At 45.5% G+C, this 27101-nt stretch overlaps 2 protein-coding genes across 25 annotated transcripts in view; one reads left to right on the top strand and one right to left on the bottom strand.

Moving 5' to 3' along the window:
• The window catches only part of FKBP15 (FKBP prolyl isomerase family member 15), an 85982-nt gene extending 80120 nt beyond the window's left edge, over positions 1–5862 (bottom strand). For 9 of the 22 annotated variants that reach the window (XM_037879434.2, XM_037879436.1, XM_043530623.1 and 6 more), the window contains exon 1: positions 5663–5816. In XM_037879434.2, coding sequence (XP_037735362.1) covers positions 5663–5715 — 53 coding nt within the window. In that variant the 5' untranslated portion in view covers positions 5716–5816. Of the gene's footprint in view, positions 1–4763; positions 5440–5662 lie in introns of those variants that run through there. The other 13 variants (XM_043530617.1, XM_043530622.1, XM_043530621.1 and 10 more) reach the window with 9 other exon arrangements.
• Positions 5863–5914: 52 nt separating this feature from the next.
• Positions 5915–27101, top strand: part of SLC31A1 (solute carrier family 31 member 1) — a 44564-nt gene continuing 23377 nt past the window's right edge. The window contains exon 1 of one of the 3 annotated variants that reach the window (XM_037879442.2): positions 5915–6040. The gene's annotated coding sequence lies outside the window, so the exon portion shown is untranslated. Of the gene's footprint in view, positions 6041–23036; positions 23123–26251; positions 26336–27101 lie in introns of those variants that run through there. The other 2 variants (XM_043530637.1, XM_043530638.1) reach the window with 2 other exon arrangements.

The following is a 27101-nucleotide window of genomic DNA, read 5'->3' as shown; positions in this document are numbered from 1 at the left end:
TGTTCTGCAGACTAAATAACCCCAGTTCCCTCAGCCTCTCCTCATAGGTCATGTGCCCCAACCCCCTAATCATTGTCGTTGCCCTCTGCTGGGCTCTCTCCAATTTGTCCATATCCCTTCTGTAGTGGCAGGGACCAAAACTGGACGCTATACTCCAGGTGTGGCCTCACCAGTGCCAGATAGAGGGGAATAATCACTTCCCTTGATCTGTTGGCAATGCTCCTACTAATACAGCCCAATATGCCGTTGGCCTTCTTGGCAACAAGGGCACACTGCTGACTCATATCCAGCTTCTCGTCCACTGTACTCTCCAGGTCCTTTTCTGCAGAACTGCTGCTTAGTCCATCGTTGCCCAGCCTGTAGCGGTGCATGGGATTCTTCCTTCCTAAATGCAGGACTCTGCATCCTATGATTCTATGAGTTCACTGGCTAATGGTTAAAGAGTGCTTACTATTGAATGGATATGATTTTATTGTTATGGTTAAGTAAATATTAGTATGATGTAATGTGAGCAACCCCTATTATTCTTAGTGTTCATCCCTAAAAAATTGTAAGAGCATATTTATTACTATAGCAAGAATTTAACACACAGCTGCTTTCAGTCTTTGAAGACAGCCTCATTTTCAGATGTTAACGTAAACCTATTTCCAAACAAAACTGGTGTGCAAGAAATACCTCTTTAAAAATCTTGTTTTTTCTTGACTGCATTACCACCACCTTAGGGAACTAAGGGTGCAAGAGTGTGGATCTAATTTACTTTTCATCTTTCATACTAGAGGTTTACTTTGAAGTTTCACAATTGAACTACTCCAGTCAGTTTCACTACTACTTCTCTTTGACAAGGCTGCTGTGGTCTAGGCTTGAAATGCTTCCCCCCTTCAGCACATTTCATTTAAAGTTTAACATCCGACATCTCAATTGTATGAATAAAAGCCCTACATGCTTTAAGTCTGTTTCCTGCTCCTTGAGAAAAAAAAACAAACAAACCCTATCAGAGCAAGGAAACTTCAGGATTTAGTGTATTTTTAATGACAGGTTTCAGAGCAGCAGCCATGTTAGTCTGTATTCGCAAAAAGAAAAGGAGTACTTGTGGCACCTTAGAGACTAACAGATTTATTTGAGCATAAGCTTTCGTGAGCTACAGCTCACTTCATCGGATGCGATGAAGTGAGCTGTAGCTCACGAAATGCGATGAAGTGAGCTGTAGCTCACGAAAGCTTATGCTCAAATAAATCTGTTAGTCTCTAAGGTGCCACAAGTACTCCTTTTCTTTTTGTATTTTTAATGTGTACTTTGGTATTGTGATGCACAGTTTAAGAAACATAGGCCAGCAAACCATAAAATTTACAGCCTTGATAACTTTTTACATCAGAGAAAACTCAAAAAGGTATTTTTTCCTGCGCAAGTATCATCTAGCAATAAGATTAGAATCTTAACAAATTCTTCGACACAGCTCCTGCCCTAAAAGTCGGATTCAAGTCTTTTCTTTTTCTTTTTTATCAAATTCATATTCTTTGATTCTAAGGGCAGAAGGAACCATCGTGATAATCTAATCCGACCTGGGTAGCATAGGCCAGAGAAGTTCCCCCAAAATAATTTTGAACCAGAGCATATCTTCTAGAAAAGCATCCAATCTTGATTTAAAAACTGACACCTTATTTCCAGTTTGAATGTGTCTAGTTTCTACTTCCAGCCACTGGATCTTTATAACTTTGCCTGCTGTATTAAAGAGCTCATTATCAAATATTTTTAAATGTCTGTGTGGGGAACAGACTGCAACCAACCTTCTATTTATTAAGCTAAACAGATTGAGAACTTGAGTCTATTACTAAGGTCAAGAAGATTTAGCTTATACTGTAACTTTATTTCATACTGCATTTTAGAGAGAAAACATTGCTAGACTTCCTTCATTTTAGTGAACTTCCATATTAAATGGATAGTAGAAAAAAAGAGTTATTAGTTCATTATGAGATCAGAAACTCAAAAGGCTTGTTCTGAACTGAAACTAAAAGTGTGGTATGATGAGGATCAGTTTTAGGTACAGATTGTGAGGTGTCAGCTACCATCAAGAGAATGTCTATAAAATCAAACTACCTCTATGGAAACAAACTCCGATTTCCTGCCAAAGATATTCCAGGCTCCATGTTCCTGATGGTATGCTCTGAAAGGTCATTTTCTGTACAGTGTTTTTCTAACACTATTACAAATTGTGGGGCGAGCCCAAGCTTTATTGCAGCTCTCTGTGAAATGTAGCACCTCAGCATATTTCCCCACAGGAACAGCAGTAGTAGAAACTGATTCTAAACAGCATTTTTTTTCCACAGCAGTGATTTTCTGAAAGCACGTGACCGTCTAAGTAGACTATTTCAAACATCTGATTGCTATTTGTACTTGAGGAGTTTGTGGAAAAAGGGGATTAGTGTTCAGCTTTGTTTTTTTTTTTAAATCTACAAAAACTAAAAATGGAAGAGATGCTTAGATGGGTCACAAGTCAACTTTGTCTGCAAACACAATTAACCTCATCACAAGACCATCACACCCGCCTGACTCCACTTCCTTTTGAAAATAAGGAAGCAGCAGCAGGTCTTCTAATATAAGGGCTTGTCTACACTTACTGCGATTGATCCACTGGGGGCCAATTTAGTGGGTCTTAGACCCTCTAAATTGACCACCGATCGCTCTCCTATTGACTCTGAAGGAGAAGCATAAGGTAAGTTGACAGGAGAGTTTCTCCAGTCGACCCAGCGCAGTGCAGAAACTGCTATAAGTCAACCCGAGCTATGGCAACTCCAGCTACATTATTCATGTAGCTGGCGTTGCATAACTTAGGTCAACTTAACCCCATAGTGTAGACCTGCCCTAACAAACCAGGTTTTTCTGTGACAAAACTGCGAGCACCGCAGATCCACCTCTGCTTGTAAGGGTTGCTACAGGGAGAAGATAGATACCCTAAATAAAAGTGAATTATTTGCTTTTGAGGGATCTAGTACTAGTCCTTTTTCCATTGGGAGCCAGAGAGCAGCACTGGAACTGCCAAACCAAAGACCAGATGTCATGATAGATGGATATTTCCTTCTCAATCGAGCACGTATCTATCGTACTTATGTGCCCCCCGCCCCCCATCTCTGTAGTAACTGAGCACCTCAGTCTTTTAGTGCATTATCCTTACACGCACCCACGCCTGTGAGATAGGAGAGTGTTATTATCCCCATTGGACAGAATGGGAATGGAGGCACAGAGAAACTGAGGGTGTGACTACACTGCAGTTGGGAACATGCCTCCAGACCAGGCAGACAGACTTGTGCTAGCTCCTCTCGAGCTAGTGTGGTAAAAATAGCGCAGTGGATATTACGGCATGGGCAATGGCTCAGGCTAGCCACGTAAGTCCAAGCGCACCCCACCCCACCAGCTGAGCTCAGGTAGCTAGCCCAAGCTGCCACCTGTGCTCCACCGCCCACACTGCTATTTTTAGTGAACTAGCTGGAGCAGAGCTAGTGGAAGTCTGACTACCTGGGTTGGGGGCATGCTCCCAGCTGCAGCATAGACATACTGTAAATGACCTTGCACACACAGGCATTCTTAGGTCACCCAAGTCACAGGCCCTTGGACCATATTTCCTCATACAACAAGCCTATGGAGGGTCCTCTAAGAATTTTCTCCTCAGGGGGAAGACAATTATTTTCCACTGGGAGCCAGTGGCCAGAGCTGGCACTGCCAAACCAAACTACCTTGTCTCTCTACCTTTCAGTTGACAATTATTCTGGTCATTGCCCATCTCTAACACAAAAGGTCACTGTAGGTACCAACAAGATTTCCCTAGCATGGGATTTAAAATGAGGACGGTATTTCACAACATTATATTCTCCAATAGTTCTGTCTGTCCTGGAGGAGTACTTGAATGATACTGCTCTGACTGCACCAGAGCTGCCTTCTCCTGGTTAGTGCTTGGACAGAAGTCCTGCTACTGCATGAGGCTTTGCAGCATGCGCTCTTTGCTGCCTCTGTAGCCCCACTTACTGAAAGGCCACATTTAATAGTGACCCAGGTCGAGAATGCAGCTTTTATTTAACACACACACTCTCTGAAGAACACTTTTCCATTTGCAAAATTTGACCTGTAGTTTCTCATTTCATGACAACCTTGCAACAGCAATTCACAATAGTCTGAACTCAGATATAAAGCCCTAATTCTCCCTGCAGAGTTTACTTTTACCAATTTTAGTTAGTTCTGATGGATATAATGCATATATAACCTGAAGCAACAGTTAAAAGTTATGGACTTTTTCAAGTAAAGATAAATGATCCCAGAGCAACTACTAGAACTATTAAGCTACATCATATGAAAAAAACCTATATAACTTCTGAGTGGCAAGATCCTGTTTTTAGAAACTATACAATTCTGATGAATGTTTTTCCGTAGAAAGCTCTTAAAATAGGCTACACAAAAGCAGCCTTAAACATGAGGCTGAAATACATTCCTTTATCACTTAAGGAAAGTGTCAACATTACGGACTTATTAGCCATTTAAACAAGAATTCTGCTAAATCATGTGATTAGCTGTAGTTTCAATTCTAAACAACTTTATGAAAGCCAGCATGAGCTGTCATTTCCTTCCCCAGAGTCAGGAATGTTGAAAGACAACTGTTCAAAATACTCCTCTGAATACCAGTATCTAGTTCAACCCTTGGAAACACAGTGGAACAGGCCTACAGACTTTACTCTTATGTCAAACTTTTACAGTGAAGTTAATGAAAAGTGTCCTACCATTTCAATGCACTGTAGCACTGTGCATTTTGCAATTCCATTTATATCAAGCTTACACTTATGTATGGCCTGCCTAGACTAGTCATTTCAACTAGACTGTTGCCCTCTCCAGATTATTGTATTTGTAACAGACACTGCACTAGAGAGTGAAGCTTTGAGAGAAGTTACTTCATTGGAAAAAGGATTTCCGCCTCCCGACAAGGCACGTTGTCAAAATAAATGGCCACCAAATTCACTCCTTCCTTTGCCCGAATTTCAAGAGTCCACAAACAGATTTTGAGTCCTTCTGGCCACCCACCAGGCTTACACCAACCACTCAGACTGACAGCAGAAAAGCCAGTCAGCCACAATGAAGGCAAAGAGCGCGGAGGTCCCAGGTTCAGGTTGCCAACGGGCCGCTTTTAGAAGCCGCAGCGACAGGACAATGCGAGCGCGGCAGCTCCCCGCCAAGGGCTACCCGCGCGGCGGGGACTACGGCGGGCGGCAGGACGACCTCGGCGCAGCTCCGCGGTTAGAGGCCCGGCCGGCAGCCCCAGGCCGGAGCCGGCCGTGCCACTGAGCTGTCCCGGCGCGGCCAGCCCGGGGCCTGTCGCCAAGGGCCACGCGCGAAGGGAGGCGGCGGCCCGCTGCGGCCCCGCTGCCAGTCGCGGGAAGGGCCGGCCTCACGACCCGGCCGGGCCCGGCTCCGCCCGGTGATTTGGGACAGGAAGCGAGTGTGGGAGTGACTGGAGCGACCCCGTGCGGCGGGTGCCGGGCGCGGGCAGCAGGAGCCCCTCGGCCGGTGGCTCGCGGGTCGCCTCAGGCAGGCCCGTCGGGGCCGACCCAGCGCGAGCGGGCAGGGAGAACTGCCGGCGCCCCGCGCGGGGGCGGGGTGGACAGACCCACCCAGGGGCGCTCACCCGCCCGTAGGGGACAGAAAGTCCGCGTCGTCCTCCTCCGCGGCCCCGAACATGCTGCCTCCGGCGGCCGGTCTCTGCGGCCCGGGTGCCCTCGAACGGGGCAGCGGCCAAGACAGCTCTCGCCTGTGTCGCAAAACTGTCGCCCAGCGGCGCTTGCGGCCTCGCCTGCTTTCCCGCTGGGCCTGGGGGCGGGCCTTTGCCTCACGGACCAATAGCGCCCCTCCCGTCCCGGGAGCCGATCGCGCTGCCCAATGGGGCGACATCCCGCCTTCCAGGGCAGGTCCCGGCTCCGAGGCCACGTCCGAGGGGGCGGGGTCTGCAGCCCTGGAGCAGTCCAGGGCGGCGGATGAGTCTCGTGTCGGTGGCCGGTCCGGAGCGGTGAGTGGCGCGGCGGCGGCCTGTCCCTTGCAGGGGCCGCCCTGGGTCCTGCAGCCCGAGCCGGCGGCGGAGCCCGGACGCCTGGGTCCCGTTCCCAGCGCTGCCAGCGGCTCGCCCGGGCCCTTCCCCTCTGCCGCTCGCGCTCCGTGCGGCGGGGCCCCGGCCGGCCGGGCCGGCTCGGATCCTGGGGCGGGACGCGCGCCCGCCGGCGAGGCCCGGGTCCCCGACGTCCGTGCCGCGCTGGAGGCAGAGGGTTTGACCCCTCGCTGTCTCCGGGGGAGCCGAAGCTCGCGGTTGCACGACGCCCCCCGAGAGCACGTTCCGCTGGGAGCCCCGGGCGTTCGCGTCCCCGGGGCAGGCGTGGGGCGCCGCGGCTGCTCGACGTTGGCTGCCAGCCTGGGCCGCAGTTTAGGACAGGACATAAAAGTGCAGAGTAACCGAAGAGAATGACACTGTAGAGGGCGTTTAGGGAGGCAGATTGAACGTACTCAACTTGGAGTTTGGCCAGGAACCTCGAGACTGCTCCATATTCCTATGAGAAATGCCACCGGTGATTAAGCCCTGGGTCTGGCGTCCCATCCAAAATGACCCCTCTTATAACCAGTGCTCACTGGACGCACACAGGGGCTTTGGTCATTATAGACTCAGCGGGAGGGGTACCCCCCAGTTCAGCCACCAGCACCAGTTTCTGCAGCACTGCTCGTTTTCATTGAGGATTTCGTATCTGCGCATTGACTGTCCCAGTCCTCCTTAGCTTATGAATTCTGGCATGATCACAGCACATGATGTAGCATGGCTATAGGGTTTCTGAGTAAAGTGCCTTGTACTTGAATTCTGACTATACAACACTTAGACTGCTGCTGGTTTGAACCCGGCTATTGGCGGATGTAGTAGTATTTGCATTTCAAGCTTTGCCACTGATACTTGGTTAGCATTTCTCAATACAACCCCTCTGCGAAAAAAGCTGTAGGGATGGTGTGTTGAGGGGAGAAAGAATTTTGTTTTAAATTACTTTAATGACTAACTCCGGCCTGGCTTCTATTCTGGACCATGAGTTCCATTACCTTCCACTTCCTGCTGAGTTGTCTGTCCTTTAACCCTCTATGGAATGATGCCTGAGCAGAACCCAAATTGAAGGAATCTGGTATGATTCTGAGACTTCAGGTGCTCCAAGTTTCACTGTTGCTTACACTGTGCACAAAGAAATAGGAGTTAGGTAGCAGTGATGCACCAGGTTCTGACCCAGGGGCACATCCCTGAACTCATAAGTTGTGGTGAGGTGAGTGGGTAGGAACATGGTGCTGATTGGTGAGTCTATGGGGTTAGTCTAGTGTGGATGGGAAGGTTGCTGTTAAGCAGATCTCTTCTGTTTACTCCCCTCACACAAGAGTATTGTGACAGGTTTCAGAGTGGTAGCTGTGTTAGTCTGTATCAGCAAAAAAAATCGAGGAGTACTTGTGGTACCTTAGAGACTAACAAATTTATTTTGGCATAAGCTTTCGTGGGCTAAAACCCATTTCATCAGATGCCACAAGGACTCCTCATTGTTTTTACAAGAGTATTGATTTCTAAGGGGAGAGCTAGAACTGCCCATGAGAAAATCTCTACATACTATTTTTAACACACACTCACTATTTCAGTGGTAGAGGTGCAAGTGCAGCAGGAGGGTCAGGCACCAACAATATGTCAAGACTTTACTGTTTATAGGAGCACAATATTGTTTTTGCCAAGCAAGGGGCATTACAGCTTTGCTTATGGATCTGAGCAGTGACCATGTAAATCTACAGTTTGCTGTGTTGGAGGGATAATAAAAGATGTAGACAGTCCTCCATGCTCTGGACTTGGTCTGGTTTCTGAGAAGTGGCCTGGAGTGCAGGAAGTGTTGTGCAATACACAACTCCATGAGGAAGTTTTGCAAAAGTAAATATTTCAAGGAAAATGGAACACAAAATTGCTATTTTTCCTACCTTATTCATGGCCAATACTTGGAAAAGTTTACTGGTCCTGAAAAGGTTTGTACTGGTCCTGCCAGCAAGGAATTTGTTCCAAGCCTTTTCATGATGATTTTAGCAGATCATGCTTCCGAAAAGAATGCTTTTTTACCCTTGGAAAGCAGGGATTCCTGTCTGCATTTAAGTGGCTGTAGTCTTGGCTCTTAGCTGTAGCAGACCAGAGCTTAGGTGACACTGAAATTGCAATGGATCTGAAGTATGAGGGAAAGAAAACTAATAAGAAAAATTAGAATAGTGTGAGTCTAAGGCCTGATAACTTGTAAGCTGCTGGACTGAGCGTCAAATGCCTTATACTAGTAGTTCTAGTTTCTACTCTTTACAGTTTATGATCAAATCAGAGCACAGAATCCTAGAACTGGAAGGGACCTCGAGAGGTCATCTAGTCCAGTCCACTGCACTCAAGGTAGGACTAAGTATTATCTAGACCATCCTAGACAGGTGTTTGTCCAACCTGCTCTTAAAAATCCCCAATGGCGGAGATTCCACCACCTCCCTAGGCAATTTATTTCAGTGTTTAACCACCCTGACAATTAGGAAGTTTTTCCTAATGTCCAGCCTAAACCGCCCTTGCTGCAATTTAAGCCCATTGCTTCTTGTCCTATCCTCAGAGGTTAAGAAGAACAATTTTTCTCCCTCCTCCTTGTAACAACCTTTTATGTATTTGAAAACTGTTATCATGTCCCCTCTCAGTCTCCTCTTCTCCAAACTAAACAAACCCAATTTTTTCAATCTCCCCTCATAGGTCATGTTTTCTAGACCTTTAATCATTTTTGTTGCTCTTCTCTGGACTTTCTCCAATTTGTCCACATCTTTCCTGAAATGTGGTGTCCAGAAGTGGACACAATACTCCAGTTGAGGCCTAATCAGCAGAGTAGAGCGGAAGAATTACTTCTTGTGTCTTGCTTACAACACTCCTGCTAATACATTCCAAAATGATGTTTGCTTTTTTTTTTTTGCAACAGTGTTACACTGTTGACTCATATTTAGCTTGTGATCCACTATGACCCCAGATCCCTTTCTGCAGTACTCCTTCCTAGGCAGTCATTTCCCATTTTATATGTGTGCAACTGATTGTTCCTTCCTAAGTGGAGTACTTTGCATTTGTCCTTATTGAATTTCATCCTATTTACTTCAGACCACTTCTCCAGTTTTTCCAGAGCATTTTGAATTTTAATCCTATCCTCAGAGCACTTGCAATCCCTCCCAGCTTGGTATCATCCACAAACTTTATAAGTGTACTCTCTATGCCATTATCTAAATCATTGATGAAGATATTGAATAGAACCAGACCCGATCCTTGCGGGACCCTACTTGTTATGCCTTTCCAGCATGACTGTGAACCACTGATAACTACTTTCTGGGAACAATTTTCCAACTAGTTATGCACCCACCTTATAGTAGCTCCATCTAGGTTGTATTTCCCTAGTTTGTTTATGAGAGGGTCATGGGAGACAGTATCAAAAGCCTTACTAAAGTCAAGATATACCACATCTACCGCTTCTCCCCATCCACAAGGCTTGTTACCCTGTCAAAGAAAGTTATCAGGTTGGTTTGATATGATTTGTTCTTGACAAATTCATGCTGACTGTTATTTATCACTTTATGATCTTCTAGGTGTTTGCAAATTGATTGCTTCATTATTTGCTCTATTATCTTTCCGGGAACAGAAGTTAAGCTAACTGGTCTGTAATTTCCCAGGTTTTCCTTATTTTCCTTTTTATAGATGGGCACTATATTTGCCCTTTTCCAGTCTTCTGGAATGTCTCCCATCTTCCATGACTTTTCAAAGATAATTGCTAATGGCTCAGATATCTCCTCAGTCAGCTCCTTGAGTACTCTAGGATGCATTTCATCAGGCCCTGGTAATTTGAAGTCATCTAACTTGTCTAAGTAATTTTTAACTTGTTCTTTCCCTATTTTAGACTCTGATCCTACCTCATTTTCACTGGTATTCACTGTGTTAGATGTCCAGTCACCACCAGTCTTCTTGGTAAAAACCAAAACAAAAAGTCATTAAGCATGTCTGCCATTTCCACATTTTCTGTTATTGTCTTTCCCCCCTCATTGAGTAATGGGCCTACTCTGACCTTGGTCTTCCTCTTGTTTCTAATGTATTTGTAGAATGTTTTCTTGTTTCCTTTTATGTCCCTAGCTAGTTTGATCTCATTTTGTGCCTTGGTTTTTCTAATTTTGTCCCTACATACTTCTGTTATTTGTTTATATTCATCCTTTGTCCCTATGTACTTGTTATTTGTTTATATTCATCCTTTGTAATCCTCAAACGAGTGGGCCTGAACTGACATTGGATTAGAGGGTTTTTTTTTTTTTTAGTGATCCAGAACTAGAGATGAAGAAGATCCAGACAGTAGGCCAGTGTAATTGTAGGTTCCTATGGGATAGGGGCAGGGGGAAATGTTGAGTGGTAATCTGGTTTCCGTGGAGAATATTGCATTTGAATCTTTTACAGACATAAATAAAAGCTGTATCTTCACTGCAAACAAAACACATACCACAACCCCTATCTCAATGAAAGATCCTAGTGGAGAAAAGGCAACAGGCAGATTTTATTTTGATGTGGCAAGTGAAGGTCAATACTGTATCCCCGACCCCACCCAGCTATATTGAGGTAAAAAGTAGAGAGTCTTGCCTCTGCTAGGATTCTATATAGAATTAGTAAAAAACACACCTTTTTTGCAGTGAAGCCTCTTAAGCTAAGTGAAACTGAGACTATGTCTACACTAGGAGCGTGCTTCTAGGTATACCTGTACTGGTGTACTATACTGGCAAAGTTTCAGGGGGTAGCCGTGTTAGTCTATATCCGCAAAAACAACAAGGAGTCCGGAGGCACCTTTAAAGGCCAACAGATTTATTTGATCATAAGCTTTCGTGGGTAAAAACCCCACTTCTTCAGATGCATGGAATGAAAATTACAGACGCAGACATAAATATACTGACACATGAAGAGAAGGGAGTTACCTCACAAGTGGAGAACCAATGTTGATAGGGCCAATTTGATCAGGGTGGATGTAGTCCACTCCCAACAATAGATGAGGAGGTGTCAATTCCAGGACAGGCAAAACTGCTTCTGTAATGAGCCAGCCACTCCTAGTCCCTATTCAAGCCCAAATTAATGGTGTTAAATTTGTAAATGAATTTTAGTTCTGCTGTTTCTCTTTGAAGTCTGTTTCTGAAGTTTTTTTGTTCAAGTATAGCTACTTTCAAATCTGTTATAGAATGTCCAGGAAGATTGAAGTGTTCTCCCACTGGCTTTTGTATGTTACCATTCCTGATATCCGATTTGTGTCCATTTATTCTTTTATGTAGGGACTGTCCGGTTTGGCCAATGTACATGGCAGAGGGCATTGCTGGCACATGATGGCATATATAACATTAGTAGATGTGCAGGTGAATGAGCCTCTGATGGTGTGGCTGATGTGTTTGGGTCCTCTGATGGTGTCGCTAGGGTAGATATGGGGACAGAGTAGGCAACGAGGTTTGCTACAGGGATTGTTTCCTGGGTTAGTGTTTCTGTGGTGTGGTGTGTAGTTGCTGGTGAGTATTTGCTTCAGGTTGGGGGGCTGTCTGTAAGAGAGGTCTGGCCTGTCTCCCAAGGTCTGGCCTGTCTCCCAAGGTCTGGCCTGTCTCCCAAGGTCTGGGAGAGTGAGGGATCGTTTTCCAGGATAGATTGTAGATCGTTGATGGTGTGCTGGAGAGGTTTTAGCTGGGGGCTGTATGTGCTGGCCAGTGGTGTTCTGTTGTTTTCCTTGTGGGGCCTGTCCTGTAGTAGGTGATTTCTGGGTACCTGTCTCGCTCTGTCAATCTTTTCCTCACTTCCCCAGGTGGGTACTGTAGTTTTAAGAATGCTTGATAAAGCTCTTGTAGGTGTTTGTCTCTGTCTGAGGGATTGGAGCAAATTCAGTTGTATTTTAGGGGTTGGCTGTAGACAATGGATTGTGCAATGTGTCCTGGATGGAAGCTGGAGGCATGTAGGTAAGTATAGCAGTCAGTAGGTTTCTGGTAGAGGGTGGTGTTTGTGACCATCGCTTATTTGCACTATAGTGTCCAGGAAGTGGACCAGAGCTTTGTCTCTCCTGGAATTGACACCTCCTCATCTATTGATGGGAGTGGACCACATCCACCCTGATCGAATTGGCCCTGTCAACACTGGTTCTCCACTTGTGAGGTAACTCCCTTCTCTTCATGTGCCAGTATATTTATGTCTGTGTCTGTAATTTTCACTCCATGCATCTGAAGAAGTGGGTTTTTTTACCCACGAAAGCTTATGCTCAAATAAATCTGTTTGGCTTTAAGGTGCCACCGGACTCCTTGTTGTTTTTATACTGGCAAAGTGCTGCTAGTGTGAATGCAGCTTATCCTGGCAAAATTGTGCTCTTGCCCGTATAGTTTATTCCAATGGCTTCCCCCTGCTCCCCCCTCCCCTGCCCAAGCAAAATAAGCTATATGAACAAAGACACAGTTTTGCCAGTATAAGTGTGTCTACACTAGGGGCTTTTTCTGGAACAGCGCTGTCAATCAGAAACCACACCTCTTCACAAGTCTAACTCCTTAGGCTCTGAAGTGACTTAGTCACTTTTGAAAATAGGATTCAGGCTCCTAAGTTACTTAGATGCTTTTGGAAATCTTACCCTTTCTATCCAATTTCATTTGTATATGAGATATTTACGAAGCAATGTAAGGAGATAAAGCACAGCATCTTTAGTACTACTAATAATGCATGTCCTCCTAGGGCACCTTTCATTTGAGGATTAAAACACTTCATAAACTTTGAAAGTCAGCACACACAAGTATTAGCCTATCTGTAAAAAGGGGATAAGTGACACATTCAGGTTCATGCTGCAGTCCCATGGTATAACTATTTTGCCATGCTTTCTCTGACATGAATAATCCCCAAACAATTAAATTTATGGGAGCACTATAATGTGGCACCTTGAGGGGGATTAAAGTCTATTCAGAAGCATTTGTTACATTCACTTTGAAACAATTTGACTTTAATTTACTTTGGGCTCAGAGGCAACTGAGCAAGCCATTACAATTATTTTTTCATTAAAATTAATGTATGTATTGTGACAGGGTCGGGCCAGATGGCTACAGGAGAGTGATAGAAGGCAGATATATTAGCCCCAGGTTAAGCAGGTCCCCTTTCCCCTGGGTAAGGTAATGGGGCAGTTCCAGAACAATCAGGAACTTGCTGGAACCAATTAAGGCAGACAGGCTAATTAGGACACCTAGAGTCAATTAAGAAGCTGCTAGAATCAATTAAGGCAGGCTAATCAGGGCACCTGGTTTAAAAAGGACCTCACTTCAGTCAGTGAGGGGCACACAAGGAGCTGAGAGTGAGAGGGCATGCTGCTGGAGGACTGAGGAGTACAAACGCAATCTGGTATCAGGAGGAAGGTCCTGTGGTGAGGATACAGAAGGTGTTGGGAGGAGGCCATGGGGAAGTAGCCCAGGGAGTTGTAGCTGTCACACAGGTGTTACACAAAACACTGTAGACAGCTGTGATCCACAGGGCCCTGGGCTGGAACCCAGAGTAGAGGGCGGGTCCGGGTTCCCCCCATTCCCCTATTGGATACAGGAGGAGGACCTGTACAGGACCTGCACTGTGGGTCCCACCAGAGGGGAAGGTCCCTGGCCTGTCCCCCAACCCACTAGGTGGACCAGCAGAGACTGTGGGGATTGTTCTCCTTCTTTTTCCCCATGTTGGCCAGTGATGATCTTATCCGAGTAAAACAGCAGATTTGAGCTACGAAAGTGGCCAAATTGAGGGCTACCATGAATCTCTGAGGTGAGCAAATCCGCCAATAAGTGCAGGACCCACCAAGGTAGAGGAGGAACTTTGTCACAGTATCTTTTAAGCCATATTAGCATCCCTGTAATCCTGTTTGTGGAGCATCATCTTCTGAAACTCTTTATGAGGTTTAAATTAGACTTTAATTTAATAGAAGAATACTAAGGGGACACTGGAGTTGATGTGCAAACTCTACCTCTAAGTGTTCACTGCCTCCATATCTGCGTATTTCACATAGCTGGCTGTTACCACCTTTCTGCGCAAACCTAGGGTAAAATGATCCTTCATGTGATGAACACAAAGATGTTTGGAATAAGCAGATATCTCTCCTCCCCTTGCCCCAACAAGTAGTACTCCTGGGGGAATTCTGTGCACAATATTTTAAAAATTCTGCATATTTTATTAGTCAAAATACCACAATATAAGCATGCTAGTCTACATGGCTGGCCCATGCTGGCTGATTCAGGGCTCGGTCTGACGGGCTGTTTAATTTAATCCTAGGGTAATTTTGTATCACCGTGCACGTGCAGAATTCATGTCCCCTGCAGAATTCCCCTCCTCCCCACCACAGAAAATAGATTCTACCAGTTGCAATTACACCTTTTGCCCACCAGGGGCTGCTGTGGCATCAGAACAGAGGGTAGACAGCCATTGATAGGGAGGGGGCAGTGACTGCCGTCCTCACAGCACCCTGCCTGCACAGCCAGGTGGGGAGGCATAGGATATGGGGGGGACGGACAGCGTGGAGCACATGGGGCTGCTGGGGAGTCAGACACACTGGAGTTCAGAAGGGCTAGTGGGAGGTGGGGCAGACTGGGGTGGGGGCACAGGAACTAATGGGGTGATAGTATTGAGCCAGGGTCTGAATGGGAATGGTGGTGCAGGGTCACATAGGGATGGGGAAAGAAGAGTGCAGGGATACACAGGGACAGGGGCAGATGTGTCTGACTGAGTGGGAGAGGCTACAGATCAGCCAGGGTCTGCATGGGGGATGCTCTCCAACTCCCTAACAATCCCGTCTCTCCCGTCCAAAAAAATCTGTTCCATGCTTCTCCTAGCCACACCCAACAACTCTCCACGTTCACTCTCAGGCTGCTTCCGAGCAATTACTTCCCTCTCCCTCCGCTCCTCCATTACCTCTGACTCCCCCAAGCCTTCTCGCTGCTTATGCGGGGGGTGGGAAATACATTTCTGTATTGTAGTTTAAATGAATTATTATTATTCAAAGTTCTGTATTAATATGAGTAGGAAGGAATCTATTTGTTAAAAATATTTCTTGGATCTTAGTTTTTTCTGTTTTATTACAGACATACTTGCTGACAGGTATTTTGAAATAAATTACCATAATAATTGAAACTGGTGTGATTATATTGTGGTTTTTTGATTAATAAAATATGCAGAATTTTAAAATATTGTGTACAGAATTTTACATTTTTTGGTGCAGAATTCCCCCAGGAATATTACTGTGTAGATGTTTAGGCTCAGGCTGCAGCTTGAGCTTTGCGATCCTCCCTCCTTACTGCGTCCTAGAGCATGGGTTCCAGTCTGAGCCAGAATGTTTACACTGCAATCAAACAGCCCCATAGCCTGAGACCCCGAGTCAGCTGGCATGGGCCAACCGTGGATTTTTAATTGCAGTGTAGATATACCCTTAAGGGCTAAACCAAGGGACTGTTTATAGTGACTGCTGGGTTCTGTACCTATCTTGGCAATATCTCCTAAAAGCTGGATTTTATGCACAGTTTTTGTAGGAATATTTTTAACAAAAATTTGGTAAGAACCTACAACATGTTTTGTGTTCCTGCAGTGGAGTCTAGAAGACTGTTCTCGCACAGTGTGAAAAGTCTATTAATATAACGTTGGGTTCCAGATTTAGTTTGCTCTCATTGCAAGAAGAATTAGTGCAGTCTGCAAATGAGGCTAGGCTACAGTGAATTCAGATGTGAGAGGAGGAATGCCAGAAATTGGAGGGGATGAGTTAGATGCTTTTAAGGTGAGAAGAAGGATTCCAAAAATAGCATAAGGAATCAATAAGGATAAGTGCAGGGTCCTGCACTTAGGATGGAAGAATCCAATGCACCGCTACAGACTAGGGACCAAATGGCTAGGCAGCAGTTCTGCGGAAAAGGACCTGGGGTGACAGTGGACGAGAAGCTGGATATGAGTCAGCAGTGTGCCCTTGTTGCCAAGAAGGCCAATGGCATTTTGGGATGTATAAATAGGGGCATAGCGAGCAGATCGAGGGACGTGATCGTTCCCCTCTATTCGACACTGGTGAGGCCTCATCTGGAGTACTGTGTCCAGTTTTGGGCCCCACACTACAAGAAGGATGTGGATAAATTGGAGAGAGTCCAGCGAAGGGCAACAAAAATGATTAGGGGTCTAGAGCACATGACTTATGAGGAGAGGCTGAGGGAGCTGGGATTGTTTAGTCTGCAGAAGAGAAGAATGAGGGGGGATTTGATAGCTGCTTTCAACTACCTGAAAGGGGGTTCCAAAGAGGATGGCTCTAGACTGTTCTCAATGGTAGCAGATGACAGAACGAGGAGTAATGGTCTCAAGTTGCAATGGGGGAGGTTTAGATTGGATATTAGGAAAAACTTTTTCACTAAGAGGGTGGTGAAACACTGGAATGCGTTACCTAGGGAGGTGGTAGAATCTCCTTCCTTAGAGGTTTTTAAGGTCAGGCTTGACAAAGCCCTGGCTGGGATGATTTAACTGGGAATTGGTCCTGCATCGAGCAGGGGGTTGGACTAGATGACCTTCTGGGGTCCCTTCTAACCCTGATATTCTATGATTCTATGAAAGGTGGGAACAAATGTCTAGAATGTAAAATTTAAAATATAAGCATTAGAGAAACTGAGAAATGTTTCTCGAACTTTAGGTTCTTTCAGGGATGTGAAGGGTAACAAGAAGGGTTTCTACAGGTGTGTTAGTAACAAGAAGGTCAGGGAAAGTGTTGAACCCTTACTGAATGGGGGAGGCAACCTAGTGACAGATGATGTGGAAAAAGCTGAAGTACTCAATGCTTTTTTTGCCTCGGTCTTCACAGACTAGGTCAGCTCCTAGACTGCTGCACTGGGCAGCACAGTATGGGGAGGAGGTGAGCAGCCCTCAGTGGTGAAAGAACAGGTTAAGGACTATTTAGAAAAGCTGGACGTGCACAAGTCCATGGGTCCAGATCTAATGCATTCGAGGGTGCTGAGGGAATTGGCTGATGTGATTGCAGAGCAATTAGCCATTATCTCTGAAAACTCATGGTAGTTGTGGGAGGTCCCGGATGATTGGAAAAAGGCAAATATGGTGTTCGTGGTTTTTAAAAAAAGGAAGAAGGAGAACCTGGGGAACTATAGACCTGTGAGCCTCACCTCAGTCCCTGGCAAAATCATTGAGCAGGTCCTCAAGGAATCCATTTTGAAGCACTTGGAGGAGAGGAAGGTGATCAGGAACAATCAACATGGATTCACCAAGGGCAAGTCGTGCCTGACCAACCTGATTGCCTTCTATGATGAGATAATTGGTTCTGTGGATATGGGGAAAGTGGTGAATGTGATATACCTTGACTTTAGCAAAGCTTTTGTTATGGTCTCCCACAGTATTCTTAAAGCAAGTTAAAGAATTATGGATTGGATGAATGTACTATAAGGTGGATAGAAAGCTGGCTAGATCGTCGGACTCAACAGGTTGTGATCAACGGCTCAATGTCTAGTTGGCAGCCGGTATCAAGAGGAGTGCCTCAGGTTTTGTTCAACATCTTTATTAATGATCTGGATGATGGGATGGATTGCAGCCTCAGGAAGTTCGCAGATTACACTAAAATGTGGGGAGAGGTAGATGTGCTGGAGGGTGGGGATTTCACAGTGTAAGAAGCACCATTATGTCCCACAGGGTTTCCAGTTGGGAACCTGTTGGGAGATCATGCTCCACACAGGGGCTCTCCCTGACACTTGCGCATGGGAGCATGCTGCATATGTGCTGCCTACTCCCTCTCTTCTGTGCTCCCTGCCTCAGTGCCAACCACGTCTACAAGTAGAGGGGAAAATGGAGTCCCTAGGTTGTGACCATTCCTCTCAAGTCACCCCACAGGCCAGCCCCCTGCTTTGCCTCAGCCCCTTATTGTATTTTAAAAGCTTGAACTATGATGTCCTCGTTCTGCCAGCTGGGAAGAAACTACGAACTGTGCTGCTTCTGGAAGCATAGCATCCACCTATAAGAGAGGTGATAGATACCCCATGGGGAAAGGGAAGCCTCACTCCAGCCACCCAGCCCCCTCATTGCCCATGTAGATTCTTTTCTTATGCGGCCAGCTAGGCTTGCAGCAGGCTGCCTCCCCAGAACTGTTGCTGGACCAGTTTGTACTGTGTAAGACACGTAGTTATAAGTCTTTGGCTTTGTTTAATTGAAAATATCAGTGTTTTGGAGGACGGATTATTTGACTCCGGATGGAATGGTGCTGAATCCTTCCTGCCTCCAGCCGCTACCATGATCCACACCCTCCCCCAACCCTCCCTCCTCCAATATGCCAAGAGTGACTCGGTCTCTCTGAAGTTACTTGGACTAAATGGACCTGATTTGGGATAGGATTGGCGTTTGGCAACGAAAGGACTAAGATAGCAGTAAAAGCGCTGAGAGTAGGAAAAGGTATTAGTTAAATCTGCGTAGTAGTTAATAATTAGTCACAAGGTAGAGATAATGGATCTGGGTTCTGCTTGTCAGCATTATGTGAAATTGCCCTTTTAAAAACTTTGATCCATCTAAGGATTGCTGTATTGGGGAAGACGGGTCTCCTGGAGACAGTGGATGGGAAAACTGGCTCTGGGAAAGTAAGTACCTAGCAGAGCTTCTCTGGCCGTGACTCTGGCTTCCTTTGGAGGGTTTATGGGGGTGTTGCAAACCTTAGGAGCTGAAGGAAATAGGGTGTTTTATGTGCTGGATAGTCCTCATTTAGACCATGGAGCAAACTGCTCTGTTGGTCCCTGATTGTTCCCTATCCAGTGCTGTGTTTGCCAAGCCCTAAAAGTGATCCGTAAGAATGATCAAGCTGTCTTGCCCACCTAAAATACCCTTTAAAGGCATTATCACTTCCAGAGGATTTTGTTTGCCATCTTCTCTCATCTCCCTTCCCACCCTCCCAATCCCCACAGAGGAGAAAACTGCTGTCTTGGTGAGTTGACAAAGATGGTAGTTTTTTGAGGGATAGGTTTTTGACTCCATAAACGCAAAAATATCTTAATGGTTTTGGTACTCTCAAATGCACTGGACGATGGGGAAGTGCTCCCAGGGTGTCATCCTGGCTCTCACCCATTCCTGGATGAATGAATGGAAACTATTTCCTTGTTGTACTTTGTCTCCTGGTGTCTGATAATGCTTGCACACCTCAGTCCTCCAACAGTCCGCGTTCTCACTCTCAGCTCTTAGTGCCTCTTGCTCCCAGATCCTCACACACACACCACAAACTGAAGTGAGCTCCCTTTTAAAAACCCAGGTGCCCTGATTAGCCTGCCTTAATTGATTCTAGCAGCTTCTTGATTGGCTGCAGGTGTTCTAATCAGCCTGTCTTAATTGTCTCCAGAAGGTTCCTGATTGTTCTAGAACCTTCCCTGTTACCTTACCCAGGGAAAAGGGACCTACTTAACCTGGGGCTAATATATCTGCCTTCTGTTACTCTCCTATAGCCATCTGGCCCGACCCTGTCACAATTGTTTTATTTTTGAATGCAGGTTTTTTTGTACATAATTCTACATTTGTAAGTTCAACTTTCATGATAAAGAGATTGCACTTCAATACTTGTATTAGGTGAATTGAAAAATAGTATTTATTTTGTTTTTTTTACAGTGCAAATACTTGTAATCAAAAATAAATATAAAGTGAGCACTGTACACTTTTTATTCCGTGTTGTAATTGAAATCAATATATTTGAAAATGTAGAAAACATCCAAAATATTTAAACAGTATTTTATTGTTTAACAGCATGATTAATCGCACGATTAATTGCAATTAATTTTTTTAATCACTTGACAGCCCTAGAATTTATCGAACGTAGAGGTGTCAAGGCTGGGGTTAGGTCTTTGTTTATTTTCTGTGTAACTTGTATACGTATGCCCTCCCTTACTATTTCATCTTTGAATCCGTGGTTTTTCTATTAAATACTCCAAGCGGGTCTCTGTTGTGTAAACTGTGTGGAGTGTGTGCACCAAAGTGAACTGATAACTGGGGGGTGGGGGTGGAGAGGTTTCATGCCTTCCCGGGTGACTAACCTAAGGGGAACAGTCAGAGTTGTCTGGTAATTAAGAATCTGGGTGGGTAGATTTGGGGAGACTTTGGACCAGAACAGCTGTTGGTTATAACCCTTCAAGGAGTAACAAGGCTGGTGGAAGCTAGTGGGAGACCTTGTGCTTATGGAGGCTACTGGTGTCAGAGAGCTGAACCACAGTAGCATAGCATTAAGGCACCCCAAAGTTTAGAGGGTGGGTGGTGACAAAACCCCTTACTTGCATGGGTAATCCCCAGAAGTCACAGTTGTGTAGTCAGTACAGGAGCTGCACCCCAATCTCAATGAACTGAGGCTCACCTGTGAAACATTCTCTAAATAGACATTAAGAGATAAAGTGAAGGAGCAAAGTACAGTCGTATGGCTTATTATCTTCTTTTGTTTACTTTAGATTAAGGGAAATGGCTCCATGTCTAGTTGGCAGCCGGTATCAAGTGGAGTGCCCCAAGGGTCGGTCCTCGGGCCGGTTTTGTTCAATATTTTCATAAATGATCTGGAGGATGGTGTGGATTGCACCCTCAGCAAGTTTGCAGATGACACTAAACTGGGAGGAGAAGTAGATAGGATACAGAGGGCCCTAGACAAATTAGGGGATTGGGCCAAAAGAAATCTGATGAAGACAAGACTGCTTTTCTGAAGTCCAGGGTCTGTATTTTTCTACTCTCATTTCTTCCTTTTGTGAGGATCCTGAACTCAACCATCTCATGGTCACATTCTCACTCTCAATTACACAACACCTCTGTGACAACTACAGCAGTTGTGCTGTGGTTGAGTAATGTTAGGAAAGTGCTGTTACTGAATGCGGTTTGTCTCTTTTGGGAAGAGTTAATTACATGAGGAAGAGGAGATTGTTGCCTCTTCCCTTCCTGGCTGTTCTGTCCTTCTCCACTGGTGACAGGAGGGGAGCCAGTAATGTTTGATTGGCCAGCTCTCCCCACTTGACCAGCGAGTGCTCTGTGTCTCTGAGCCGAATTATGTGCAGAGAATCCCTCTGACTAGAAGCTTTGGGCACTATCGCCCAATAACAAAACTAGCTTTAATGAGCTTGGAACCAAGACCAAGCCGGTGGAGTGGGAGTGAAAGTCCAAAGGATGATCTGCAGTCCAAGAACCATTGCTGCCATGGGTTGCTTATGTGCATGTTGAGTCGTGTTCCAGGAAGTATGAGTATTGTTTGGGCCAAAGTGGCTTTCCGTGAATGTGACCTGACTCCCAGGCCAGCTCAATGTTAGAGACTTCTGCTGGCATAGCTGTCTCCTGTTGAGTCGGAAGAGGTGTGAGCCCTGACCCACAGAAACCCCTAGTATCAACACAGGTGCAGAACTGTACTTTTACTGGTATAGCTTGTTTCACTCATGCAGGGTGGTTTTCCTGCAGCGGTACAGAGTGCTGCTTTGCCAATATAACAGCTGCCGCACTAGAAGTGCCTTGCTGGTATAATAGACTGGTATTCCTGTACTGGTGAAGTGCTCCTAGTGTAGACTGAGCCTAAGAAATCGTGGGCCCGCTTTTTACCCATGTTAAGCAGGTTGAACTCTAATGGAGTTGGATCCACTTACAGTGGGTCTGAGAAGCATTGCTCTTGGTAGATGGCTAGAACTTCAGCCAAAATCTTGAAGTTGATATTGAACGTACAGATGGGCTCCTAATAACTACACTGGCCAGACTCTGCCACGCTTTTCTAATGACTCCTCCTGACTTTAGTGAACGATGAATGTGGACACTCTGTAGACTTCATGGTATAAAGTAGCCGCAGGATTGATGGCACAATCTCTTCACAAGATCTGTATAACAGAGAACCTGTCGTGATCTGGAGCTTGTTTGTGGGGGTCAAAGGGACGCTGTCAAGTCAAAATCTAGTTGGGGTCCAGAAAGGCCTTTCAAGTACTATACTTGTGTGAAAAACTGTATCCCTAAGATCATCCTTTTTACAAAACTATGATAAATGTTGTACAAACTATGCCTTGTGAGCTAAGTTCCCTCTAAGCTGCGTGGCTGTGCAGCAGGCTGTCAAGGGTTGCACAGGTGGGGAGAGCCACTCTCCCTCGGCCCCAACCTCGGAGCTGCTGCGGCTGGGGAGAGGTGCCCCAGCCCCGGGCTACTGCGACGAGAGAGGCCTGGGGGGAATCCTCTTTCCCTGCCACAGCCCCTGGGCAGCCTGCACTCCAGACCTCTTATCCCAGCCCCACCCCAGAGCCTGCACCCCCAGCTGGAGCCCTCACCCTCCCCCCCCACACACACTCCAACCCTCTGCCCCAGCCCTGAGCCTCCTCCCACACCCCAAACCCCTCATTCCTGGCCCCACCCCAGAGCTTTCACCCGCTCCTTCCCCCCCGCATCCGAACCCTCTGCCCCAGCCCTGAGCCCCCTCTGACACTCTGAACCCCTCGGCCCCATCCCTGCCACACATCACCTCCATATTGGTTCACAAAACCAAATTCATTTGCACATGCATGTAAAAAATTAGAGGGAACATTGCTTGTGAAGTATCATTTAAAAACTCATAATCTGCTGAATGTTGTTTTCCTGGTAAAATATGTGTGGCAACATTGTATGTAAAGTTATAAGGGTCTGCTGGATAACACTGCAGTGACATGTCCCGAAGTTAGAAAAGCAGGCCCAAACCGGTTCTTCAGAGACAAAAGACACATTGACGCCTCGGCCAGGTTGATCAGCATAATCAAATGGACTATCATAAACTCTCACTTAGGTAAGCAGCCATTCTTCAGCAGGAAGAAGGGTGTAAGCAAGAACTTTACATATAGACAATAGAACAGCTGGGGGTTCCTGTAAACAGACTGGCTGTCAGCTGAACCCCGACTGGAGATAATCCTCAAAGAGAGGAGAAAGTTATAAGAATAGAGAACACCCACAACATAAATTACCTCTGTACTGTGCTCTGTTCAGGGCAACAACAACTGAAGAAACACTGAACTGGGGGAGGGGTCCTGGTCTGGAGGCTTCCAGACAGTAAAGACTGTAAAGCATGTGGTGAGAAAAACCTTTGCTTTGAATCCATTTAACTTGCTAAGTTAGATATTAGTCTGCATTTTATCTTTTTATTTTCTTTTTAACGAATTCTGACTTTTAAGCCTCATTAGTTGTGATCAGTTAACATCTATCTTTCTATAGTTAATAAGTTGGTTTTATTGTTTTATCTAAGCCAGTGTGTGTTGGAATGAAGTGTTAGGAACCTTTACTTGAGATAACAAGGTTTGTGCATATCATTTGCCATTGATGAAATGATGGACATTATATGAGCTTCCATTGTCCAGTAGAGAGCTGAGCAGTATAAGATGCACATTTCCGGGGGAAGATCTGGGACTGGGAGTTTGCTGGTGTTGCCCTGTATGTAATTCATGAGTGGCAGGCCAGAGCATTCATGCAGTTCAACTGGGAGTGATTTTGCATGCTAGAGGCTGTGTGTGAACTGGCCATGAGTGGTGGTTCTCACAGCAAAGCTGTGTACAAGGCACCTCAGATTGGAGAATTGAGGGGACACAGCTGTTCAACAGTCCAGACTGTACCCTGGGTAATGTCACAACTTGCAATGGTGGGACTCCCCGAGTCCATTTTTATGAGCTTTGTTACATTTCTCCCCTGGCCCCCATGTACTCATTGCTGTGTGAAAGACCCACACAAACAGCAGAAGAAACTGATGGAAAAACTTTACAGTTGAAAACTGAAACTGCTCACATAGTGCTGGTGCTTGTAGTAGAAGGAGAGCGCCTGAAACATGGGGCCCGGTATGCTGCCTAAGGCCTAAACAAAAGTCGGGCCCTGCTGAGATAAAGCAAAGTTAGCAAGAGTCAGACTATGAGCAAAAGTCAGGCCCTGTTACAAAACATGCCTGTTCGCAGGTTCATTGTCTGGTCCATGAACATGGCTCATGCTGCGAAACCACAAACACTCCTAGGAAGTGCTAGACACTGGATACCTGCATAAACCCATTCCAGAAGGGTCATGTCAGAACACCCTGATACCCCTCCTAAAGATAAGGTCAGGATGACCGGGATCGAGATTTTGATAGAACCAAGAGGTACAAGGTAAAGTGTGGTAACTAACCACATCAGAGGAATATGTAACTGGTTTGTATCAGGGAATAAAAGAGTTGTCACTGCTGGTGTCTTTATCTGGCCGAAGGGCCTGCTGCTCACTGATTGTGGTCCATTGTAACAGCATACCTGTTTTAGTATCCCTGTAGAATCTATGGGATGCTATTACTGTGCTTCGTTGACAATAAACCTGGCTGACTGCCTTCACCACTGAACTGAGTCTGTGGTCTTCTTGGACAGTTTGATCAAGGTCTGCTGTGCTGGCTACCTGGCCAGAACCAGTGCAGCACATGGAGAGAACACACTCAGCCAGCAACTGACAGCAGTGCTAAATATAAAAAATAAATGAACTGGAAAAATAAATAACCTTTTTCTTTATACTCCTTCAGTTATCGGCATCTTGGGTATTGTAACAGTAATTGTGGGGGTTTTTTTGTTTTTGTGTTTTTACCAGTCTGAAATATTTTTTAAAGTAGACTGTGTCCTTTTAAGATCTCCAGCAGTGCTTTCTGTGTGTTACTGAGATGAATTGTTCTAAGCTGTGAAAGAGGAAATTGTCTATATGTGATCAAAGTAGCAGTAATGTCTTGTTAGTATAGTGACTGCTGCTAAAACATGCTATTGGATATTGCTGTGGTATTTAATCTAATCTGTTATGAATTTGGGAATAGCTGCCAGTCCCAAGGTAAAAACAAATACCTGGATGTGGTAAATCTTGGCTGTTATCCCTTGTTTTTGGATGGTAAACTCTCTACCTAGACTCTTTGATAAAGCTGGCTAAAAACAGGTAAATGACTTTGTGAAAAATGTTAGTTGTTTCCATTTCACAGGGTTCAGAATGACCCGTTTTTGCAATATCTTTCTACTGACTTTTTTTTTTGCTTTGTGAAAACCCCAGGAGAGTAGGAGGAATGGGATCTGGATTCCTCCTCTTGACCTCTCTGTCTAGTTTCCCTCTTTTGTCAAATAGGGAGGATGATGCTGAGCCACCTCTGAAACACTTGGGCGGAAGGCCCTGTGGAAGTGTAAAGTACAAGTAATAATTCATTCAGCGTTTGTGCAACTAAACATCTAAAAATGTGTCCTAAAAGCAGAGGGGTGGCTTTTGTACAGGCTGCACGAGGCTTGGAGATGAGTAAGTTCTTATGTAAGACCCTGCTGCAAACTCCAGCTCCCCTAACAAGCCTGCTTGGGCTGATTGAAGTGACAACAAATGGAAAGTCATGACAACGGTGCAAAGGTCATAATTTTAGTTTACAAAAAGTCCAGGCCCATGCCGTTTTAGTGACTGTTAGCTTAATCCTTTTCTAATGGAAAATATCTTCATAAGCTTTCAGACTATTAGGGACAGCTATCAAAACAGCACAACAGTGAAATGTGTGAGAACAGTCCATGGAAAAGGCTTACTCAGTAGCATGCAGCTGGAGGGAAAGACCATGAAATATTCCTGAGTTTTGCCACAGAAATCATGGCCATGGCAAACATGACACTTAGCAGAGCTCCTCGTGCCAAAGCAAGAGTAGGGTGAAAAGCATCCATGAAGTGGTCAGATCCCCAGCAGAGATTAACTCGGCACAAGGATTAGACTGACTGTCCGTGCTTCAATACCATCTGTGCTGTCCAGGACACAATGAAGACTCTCCCTACTCTGAAAAGCATCTCCTCTTCATGTCACAGGAAAGCAGAAGCTTGAAGACCGTTGACGTGGGAGCATGAGAAACCAGAGAGCCAGTCTGATGCCTACTAAAAGTCAATGCACTCTGCAATGCCAGTGAGCAGAAGAGGGAAAAGTATAGAATGAGCCAGTCAGCTTGTGCGTGCCCTCTTTTGCCCTTTGTTAGCCCTTCATAGAATCATGCAGATGCCCCTTCTCTGGGGTGCTCTGTGTTTGCTGTTCTAGCTAGGCTCACCCATCTCTGCATTACCAATACTGTGGGAGCAGAGCTCATTGCATCCCTCTGTCATGCTTTCTCTGCATTTATAGCATGTGGCAGAACACAGCAGAGGTGCAGTTGTAACAGTATGGTCCTGATGAGATTCTCACAAGTGTCCTTTGCACACACAGGGGCCATCCAGAAGGATCTTCTGAAGTTGCCTCCTGGTGCCTGGGATCAGCCCTCTTTGGGAGCACATTAACATCTGCTTTTAATTGCGTGTTATTGCTGAAGGTATCTTTTAAATGGCTTGTTTAGGATGTACGGTGCCTGCATGCTCTAATGCGGGCACTTTGGTCATTAAAATATCTTTAGAAATTAGTGGCAGAGTTGACAGTGGGTTCTCTAAAGCAGCTTACACCTATCTTGTCTTTTCTCTTAGATACACATGGGAAGGTAATACTGTTGTAGGCAAACTGCCCCTAGTTGGAAGGGTGAGGATTGTGCCTTTCAAACCTGCTGTCTTGTCACAACTGTTTTTCTGACCTCTCCATGAGTGCCCAGGCCAGATGGGGGACTAAGATCCAATCTGATCATGACCAGGCTGCTCATTGCATTAATAACATCTCTGCTATTGAGCAGGTAACTTTGATAAGCAACCTGCTCCTAATTATAATTCCGTGCCAGACTCTTGCGTAAATAGATCTTATCAGGCTGTCCCTGTGCCTCATCGTGCCAAGACAAAGCACCGTGCAGTGCAAGAGTTGAGTAATATGGCTGTTGCTATAACAAATTATTAATACCAGCCTTGCTGCTGATCAGTACCCACTGGAGGGCTACTATGTGGCCATTGCATCTTTTGGGATACATTCTTCTCAAAATCCAGGAATCTAGATAAGAGTGTCTCCAAATCATTAGTTTCAGAAGCTTCCTGATGTGGCAAGTGATTTCCTTTTGGAAACATTTTCTCTTTAAATATGTTAATTATGGTCTAGAGCAGGGTTTCTCAACCTGTGGGTTGGGATCCAAAATTGGGTTACT

This window comes from Chelonia mydas, chromosome 16, assembly GCF_015237465.2.
Source record: "Chelonia mydas isolate rCheMyd1 chromosome 16, rCheMyd1.pri.v2, whole genome shotgun sequence".
In the NCBI taxonomy this organism is placed as follows: Eukaryota; Metazoa; Chordata; order Testudines; family Cheloniidae; genus Chelonia; species Chelonia mydas.
The sequence above is the reverse complement of the archived record's forward strand: the minus strand, read 5'-3'. Positions and strand labels throughout refer to the sequence as shown.